The sequence below is a fragment of the Heptranchias perlo genome, chromosome 27 (genome assembly GCF_035084215.1).
Source record: "Heptranchias perlo isolate sHepPer1 chromosome 27, sHepPer1.hap1, whole genome shotgun sequence".
NCBI classification, from domain to species: Eukaryota; Metazoa; Chordata; class Chondrichthyes; order Hexanchiformes; family Hexanchidae; genus Heptranchias; species Heptranchias perlo.
This window is the reverse complement of record NC_090351.1, coordinates 34,199,797-34,208,014: the sequence shown is the minus strand read 5'-3', so window position 1 is coordinate 34,208,014 and position 8,218 is coordinate 34,199,797. Positions and strand designations below refer to the sequence as shown.

General features: G+C 43.9%; 1 protein-coding gene across 1 annotated transcript in view; it reads right to left on the bottom strand.

Moving 5' to 3' along the window:
• Nucleotides 1-378: 378 nt before the first annotated feature.
• The window catches only part of LOC137344571 (uncharacterized), an 88,495-nt gene continuing 80,655 nt past the window's right edge, over nt 379-8,218 (bottom strand). Inside the window, exons 9-10 of the mRNA XM_068007623.1 lie at nt 8,128-8,180; nt 379-5,889 (exon numbers count right to left, since the gene is read on the bottom strand). Of these exons, the coding sequence (XP_067863724.1) occupies nt 8,153-8,180 (28 nt within the window). The 3' untranslated portion in view covers nt 379-5,889; nt 8,128-8,152. The remainder of the gene's footprint in view (nt 5,890-8,127; nt 8,181-8,218) is intronic.

The following is an 8,218-nucleotide window of genomic DNA, read 5'->3' as shown; positions in this document are numbered from 1 at the left end:
TCTGCAGCAGGAGCACTGAATTGTAGATAGGAGAATTGTAGAACATTAATAATATGACCGAGTATAAGGTAGTCCTTTTAAGTAGGATCTGGGGACTTGGAGGGACTCTGAAGTTGCTTGCGGAATATTTTGGTTTTAATGTAGTTAGACAAGCTAACCTCTCTGGTCTGCCCTTTAATATGTTGCATTAACTGGTATTAGGAATCAGAGTATTGGTGAAGCTTGAGTTTTATTCGTACACAAAATGCTACTATATTCACAAGTCATGGTGGGATATACAGCTTGCTGCTGTGGTAGTGTTTAGAGTCGAACTTAACAACTGGCAGGAGCTTGGGAGTTGGCAGCAGCCTGCATGTCATAAAGTAAGACGAGGATGAGTCACATGGTAATCGGTATGTTTAATCTGCAGTTTGATATAGTCGATGCCTTGAACGGAATATAAAAGAGCAGAAATGACCCTCAACACAAGGCCAGCTCATGTCACATCACAGGGTAAAACATGCAATACACCAAACATATCAAGGTGATCACACTTAACTGGTAAAACATCCAACTTGTCAAAACATGTCTCACATGGAGCAAAACATCAAGCACATCTGTGTGTCACACTTGCAGTAAAACCTTTATACGTTGTCCCCTGGCTGGCAGACAGAACTTAAATGAGCTTGTATGTGCTACCATGAAAATGGCTGCAAATCCTGCTGATGTGCTTCTTATGTCATAGTGCTCCTGCGGACGATAACGTCAAAGATACACGAAGCTCGCTTAAAAAAAAACACAGCAACCCTTTGTTGCAAAGCAAATAGGCATTTAGGAAAAATTGGTTCGGGGATGGACATCCATCTCAGCAAGAAGTCCAATCAATGAGTCAGCTTAGCATTTAAAGTCTTTTAGTTATACTAGGTCAAATATCAAGGGAGAAGATTGTCTCTGTGCACTCTGTGTAATAAAACACTGAGCCCATTTAAAAATGAGTGTGTGATTGGGTTACACACAGCGCACAGAGAAAATCTTACTCCGAGGTCTGAGTCAAAATCCTGGAACTCCCTACCTAACAGCACTGTGGGAGAACCTTCACCACACGGACTGCAGCGGTTCAAGAAGGCGGCTCACCACCATCTTCTCAAGGGCAATTAGTGATGGGCAATAAATGCCGGCCTCGCCAGCGACACCCACATCCCATGAACGAATAAAACAAAAGCTAGGGTTGCCAACCCTCCAGGATTGTTCTGGACTCTCCAGGAATTAAAGATTAATCCACGGGACAACCCGGGAGAAAAATCACTGTGGTGTTTAAAAATTTTCTTTGAACACTTTTGTTTATTAGTTATAAAAATATTGGAGATAGGAAAAAAAGGCTGTTTGACTGGGCAGGGCAGTTGGAGGCAAAAGATCATGTGTTGACACCTCCAGGAATATGTCCAACCAGGGTTGGCAACCCTACCTTCAGCCCAGTTCACACTTTCACACCTCAGTGCTGTCAAATACAGAATCCGTTCCATCCCAACATTTTGTTCTAGCGTCAATAGGGAACAAATCTGTCACTGCCACCTGGTTTTCTCTTTAAATCTATATTAGTCCCAGATCAGTGCCATTTTTCCTGTTCCCATTTCAATCTTTATTCAGGGGGGCATACTTCATATAAATACTGAAACTGAACTAGTTGAAGTGTTTCTTCAGGTAATTTTTTTAAAATTCGTTCATGGGATGTGGGCATCGCTGGCGAGGCCAGCATTTATTGCCCATCCTAATTGCCCTTGAGAGAATACAGGTTAGACTTTTTAAAAATACTATACCTATGGAAATGAAATGTAAACTACCTCAAGGTGATCGAACAACGATAGTGGATGGCTATTGCATGAGGACTAGTGGACTTGTGCGTTTATAGTCTAATGAACAGGTGCCAAAGAAAGGTTATTAGCTTAGGTATTAAGGGATATGGGCCAAAGGCAGGTATATGGAGCTAGATCACAGATCAGCCATGATCTTATCAAATGGCGGAGCAGGCACGAGGGGCTGAATGGCCTACTCCTGTTCCTATATTCCGATGATACAAATATTTGGCCTTGTTCTTATTTAACATTCCTCACTCGTGTGTCCTATGGCACTGTCTGCTGACTTCTCTTGATCTCTTCATCATGACCCCCACTCTGGGTTTGTTGCTGCCACGTGTGCAGCATTGCAGAGACTCCAGCTAATTCGAATGGATGAAAATGGGCAACGACAACTTCAATGTGTGCAGTGCTCCTCGTGTAGAGAGATGTCTCAAAGTGCTTTGCAGGGCAGAGGAAAATAACAATTGACAGAAAGCAGGATGAAAAAGGAGAAAACAAAAGTCAGGGACGGGATTGAAGGCACAGTCGAAGAGAGGTGATTTTGGTGGCTTTTGAAAATTGGCACTGTAAAGGGATTTAGAAAAGGGCTTTCAGCAACCCCATACCCTCTCCATCACCAACTTCCACCTCTAACATTGCCCATCTCCACACCTGCCTCAGCTCACCTGCACTGAAAACCTCCACCATGCCTTTGTTACCTCCAGATTTGACTATTCCAATGCTCTCCTGGCCGGCCTCCCACCTTGCACCCTCCATAAACTTGAGCTCATTCAAAACTCTGCTGCCCGTATCCTAACTCTCACCAAGTCCCGTTCACCCATCACCCCCGTGTTCGCTGACCTACAATGGCTTCCAGTCCGGCAAAGCCTCGATTTTAAAATTTTCATCCTTATTTTCAAATCCCTTCATGGCCTAGCTGTAACCTCCTCCAGCCCTACAACCCTCCGAGATCTCTGCACTCCTCTAATTCTGGCCTCTTGTGCATTCCTGATTTTCTTCGCTCCACCATTGGTGGCCGTGCCTTCTTCTGCCTAGGCCCTGGAATACCCTCCCTAAACCTCTCGGCCTCTCTAACTCTCTCTCCTCCTTTAAGACGGTCCTTAAAACCTAATTCTTCGACCAAGCTTTTGGTCACCTGTCCTAATATCGCCTTATGTGGCTCGGTGCCAAATTTTGTTTGATAACGCTCCTGTGAAGCGCCTTGGGACGTTTTACTACGTTAAAGGTGCTATATAAATGCAAGTTGTTGTTGTAGCAGTTATGGAAATGATGGTGGGTGGAGCAGAGGGAACAAGGAATGGAACGGTGCCAGAGGAGCAGAGTGTGCACCCTGAAACATGGGGTTGGGGCGGGGTGGGATAAAACCATGGAGACAATTGAAGGCACAGTTCAGTGTGGCTCAGGTGTTTGGTAAAGATGGCATCATGGGAGTTCAGGAACTTGTACAGGTGAGGACAGGGACCATGGAATTCTGAGCAAGTGGCAACGTATGTGTGCAGGGGCGGGGAGGGGAGCGAGGCTGCTCGGAAGAGCATTTGGAAAGTTGAGTTTTGAAGTGATAAATTCACAGATTAGGTTATTGGCAGTGGTAAGTGCCGGAGATGGGGCAATATCACAGAATTTCAAGAAAATGATCTTCGCAATGGATCAAAAATATAACATTTATGATAGGATATGATAAATGAACAAAAAAAAAGTACATAATAGTGAACATTTAGACACAAAAGAAGTGCATTTAGAAATTGGCAGTGCATATATACATCAATTCTTAGATGAAGTAAATGAAAATTCTATGATATCGTATGTCCAGAGATTAGCTTTGTATTCCTCGCCATCCCTCCATGTCAGTACCTTCACATACAGTTCGCCAGTATTTTTACAGAACACCAAAGGGGCACTGTACCCCTCTTTGGGCATCTGGCAGTAGGACATGATCAGATGGCACTCAAGGCTTTTCTTAAAATGGTCTGTCTAGAATATAAGGTGACACAGATTACAATGGTGATATATTATGTAGCTGTTAAATTTTATATTTACTTTATTTTACAAATATGAAAGGCCCCAAAATTCCACGGGAGACTGGCAGAACCCCCAGTTCACACTAGATCTCCAGGGTTTCCAGGAATTTCCTTGATTTGCCCCATACAAGGCAAACGATAGCCAGGGGTGGGGAACACCCCTAAATTGGGAGTTCCTGCTCCTCAAGCTCCAGTGGGACTGGCATATTAGTGACGGCTGGTCTGCCCAGCGAGTGGAGGCATACTGACCTCCACAAGGGCCTGGTCCCCAAGGAACTTTCTACACAGGGGGCTGATAAGACCATTGACAGGGTTGGGGGGGGGGGGGCGGGGAGTTTGCGCAACCTCTCAGACACGAGCAGTCCAGTGCCGGAGTTTCCTATGGTCAAGGGCAGGCGGGTGCCGGAGATGCACCCAAAGTGGTGAAAGTGCTCACCTGGCCTAGGCAAATTAAGTGTCCTCCAATGTACCCTGCAAATTCTGGTGGGGTCAGTGCTGGAGGGTATCAAACTGCCAGGATTACAACCCAAGGCATTTCGGGGCCAGAGTCTTTTAGCTTACTTTGTGTTTATTGTCAACCCCGAGTTAATATTTTCCTGTCGTATTTTCTGTTGTTGCCTGGACTCCCTTGACTTCAGCACAGCAGCACTGATCGAGGGGGAGAGATTCTGAGGTGGAGGAGGAGGGGAAAAGCATATCAGTCATTCACAATTAGAACTCTTCCTATTGTTACCTGTAAGCCGATTACGGTTGCCAGTATTTGGTATGAGTTGATCCACATCACCTTTTGTGCTCTAGATGCAGAGAATGGGATCAATCACGTCACCTTAATGCCCTCACATAAACATGGACTCCCAATGATCGATAACCCCCTCCTTGTTAGTATGAACCCGCCATTGTTACAAACCTCCCCTCCTTTTGGGCATAATCCTATCATAGCGGATAATTCCCCTCCAATCCTTACACAATTTGTACATATTTTAGGCAAGATATTTTGGTGACATTACATTTTAAAAATAATTTTTAAGGAGGTTATTGTGAAATCCACATTTTTCTTGCACAAAGGTGGACATTTCTTTAAACTCTTTTCACATCAAAATCTCATATTTCCAACATTTTCAGAGATACCAGGAACCAACTGAGGTCGACAAGAACAATTTAAAATAATCTCCTTTATCAACATAATTCTTGTAGCTGTAAGAAATATTAAGAAATGAAGCAGAATTCAACGTACAGGCTTTAGACTAGTAACTCAGTGTCTTACTGATGTTGGATTATTGGCTCTATGGTGACCCAGTGATGTGAACTGCTAACTCAATGGCGATTCCAATTGATTAGCAGCTCTACAATGACTAGGTGCTGGTGGATTAGTAAAATCAACAGCGACATTGCATCAAGGTAACTCAGTGATGGTAACTATGACGACTTGGTGATGTCAGATTGTTAACTATGGTGACTTGGTGATGTTGAATTGGTAACTTATTGGTAACTCACTAGTTTCTCACTGGTAACTCCTGCTTCAGCTACTGGTCTAACAATCCAACTCTTTATGCAGTTTCTCTTTTGTAATATAAAAATAATTTCTCATTAAGAATCAATTATTTTGAAGAAACATATCTGGTTCCTTTAACAGTCTCTAATGATTGACACAGCTCATATTCCAATCAATTAACCAGATCAACAGAAGAAGGTAGAAATGGGACGAATCGGGCGAAAGTATTTTGCTCATCCTCCTTTCCTGCTTCTGAAAACAAACCTCCTCTTCGTGTTGCCAATGTTGCCCAGTTACAGATCTTGAATAAAGAAATCCTCTTTGTTTGGTTTTCACGACTGGCAATCCGAGTGCCTTAGCTGCTTGGGTTGATGCCAAGTCTCTGTATGCTGCAGTCAGTAGCCCGAACAATGGACACAAGCAGTTCAGGCATCGATCTAGAATTCGGGGAAGTTCAGGGGAATTTCCAGCTCCATTAATAATGTGAGAAAAAACAATCACTGGCTGCTTCACAGAAGCTAAATATTTCTGGAGACCATAAGACCTGTAAAATAAAAGCTAGGAGTTAGCTCCCATTGGGAATAAAGTATTAAAACTAAAATAGTTGAGGGTCTCTCCAACATCAGTTTTTCTCACAGTAAGCTTTGAGGTACTGAATTTTACATTGTTGGGTAGGGGTACCAAGGGATATGGAGCTAAGGCGGGTAAATGGAGTTGAGGTACAGATCAGCCATGATCGAATTGGATAGGAGCAGGCTTGAGGGGCTGAATGGCCTACTCCTGTTCCAATCTACTTGCAAAATACAATTTTTAAAAAAGTCTTAAAGACCCCCTCCATGGTTAAATGCTTAAATTCATTGGGGCCAAAATGCCTCAGGGGTCCCGCTGTATCTCTGGTGGGAGACCATCTAAACCCGCTGGAAAATGGCGAAGACCTCACTGCGCTGGATCTCCACCGTTTCCAGGAGTTTGGAACTTGATTGTAACAGTGGGACCTTCGCCCACCCCTTACAAGGCAAATGTTGTCATAGGAGTGGAGCCAGGTGTGGGGACTCCCAACACTGACTCAGTCGGCACCCCGCACATCTCTGGAGGGTGGTACACCGAGTGAATTGAGGTGGAACGGCCTCCAGATATTTGGTGTGGTACCGAGCTACCCCAACTCGGAAGGACCCAGGTTCTGACCTCACTCAACCTGTTCTGTAACAGGCTAGAATCTCACTTGGGGAGACACTACAATTGGTTTCAGTTTTTGTATGCAATGGAGGGGTGAGAATTCAGCAAGAACTCCTGCTCCTGATTATTATCCCTCTGGAAAGTACATATGTGTGGATGTTGAGTAAGCAGAGGTTTGAGTTGATGTCCAATCCCGATTCTGTCCTCACCCAACATATACAAAGGACAATTCTAGCAGAGGTCACTGTGTAATGTCAATTATTGTATCCCTAGCAATAGTAACTTTTAAAAGGGAATTGGATAACTACTTGAAAAGGAAAAGTTTGCAGGGCTATGGGGAAAGAGCGGGGGGAATGGGGCCAATTGGATAGCTCTTTCAAAGAGCTTGCACAGGCACGATGGGCCAAAAGGCTTCCTTCTGTGCTGGAAGATTCTATATGGCTATATGCCACACCGGAAGGTATATTTACCCACTAAACTATTGGAACAAACGGGTTATTTCCTCTTCTTTATTTTTCTCCCTTCCCCCTTCTTGATCTTCCATTACACCCACCCCCCAACACCCCCCCCTCCCAATTTAGACGAGTGATTTACATTCCGTTCTTCACCAGTGCTGCCTTGAAACTGGTCACTCAGGGGGTGATTTTAAACCCCAAGAACAGGTGGGTTGGGGGCAGGTGGGAGTTGAAAATAGTTGTTTTTCGGGTCGCGACCGCAACCCGGCTTTATTTCCGGGTTTAACATTGGTGCGGAAAAATACAGGAGTCCGAAAATTTTGCGGTTGTGATCCAAAAAAACAACTATTTTGAACTCCCACCCGCCCCCAACCCACCCGTTCTTTGGGTTTAAAATCACCCCCTGAGTGTTTGAGAGCAGCCTGAGAATGACTATACTTGATTATGCAGATTATGCTTAGTGCTTGCCTACATAACATGCCATGACTGAATTTGGACTGTATGGCAATGAATAAATCACTGCAGGAAAGAAAGGAAAGGAAAGAAAGAAGGAAAGAGAAAAAGAAAAAGAAACAAAGAAAGAATAAAGGAAGGAATATAGCGCCTTTCATGACCTCAGGATTTCCCAAAGCGTTTTACAGCCAACGAAGTACTTCTGAAGTGTAGTCACTGTTGTAATGTAGGAAACACGGCAGCCAATTTGCACACAGCAAGCTCCCACAAACAGCAATGGCAATGTGATAATGATCAGATAATCTGTTTTAATGATGTTGGTTGATGGATAAATATTGACCAGGACACGGTGGAGAACCCATTTGCTCTTCTTTGAAATAATGTCATGGGATCTTTTACATCCACCTGAGAGGGTAACGGGGCCTCGGTTTAACATCTCATCCGAAAGACGGATCTTGTATAATATCACCAGATTTCCTATTTCTGTGTTTTAACTGTCTGATGTCACTACCAGATTGATGCAGGTAAGCACTGGTGAGACTGCAAAATACAACATTGATGGATCAAACAGTGTGATGGTGATGGTGAGGGGCACTGTAGTACCAGTTTGCTGTGCCACAGTGTGGTTGGCTGTGGTTTTGTGCCCGCATCCCCTGCACTGGGTTATTACATTAATTGGGAAATATTTTTAGACTCACTGCTCTTCCACTCCTTTGTAGTCCGTTAGACTTCTGATTCCAGAAAGGATTTGCTGTAATGAGAAAATTGTAGAAGGTTGATTGACAGTCT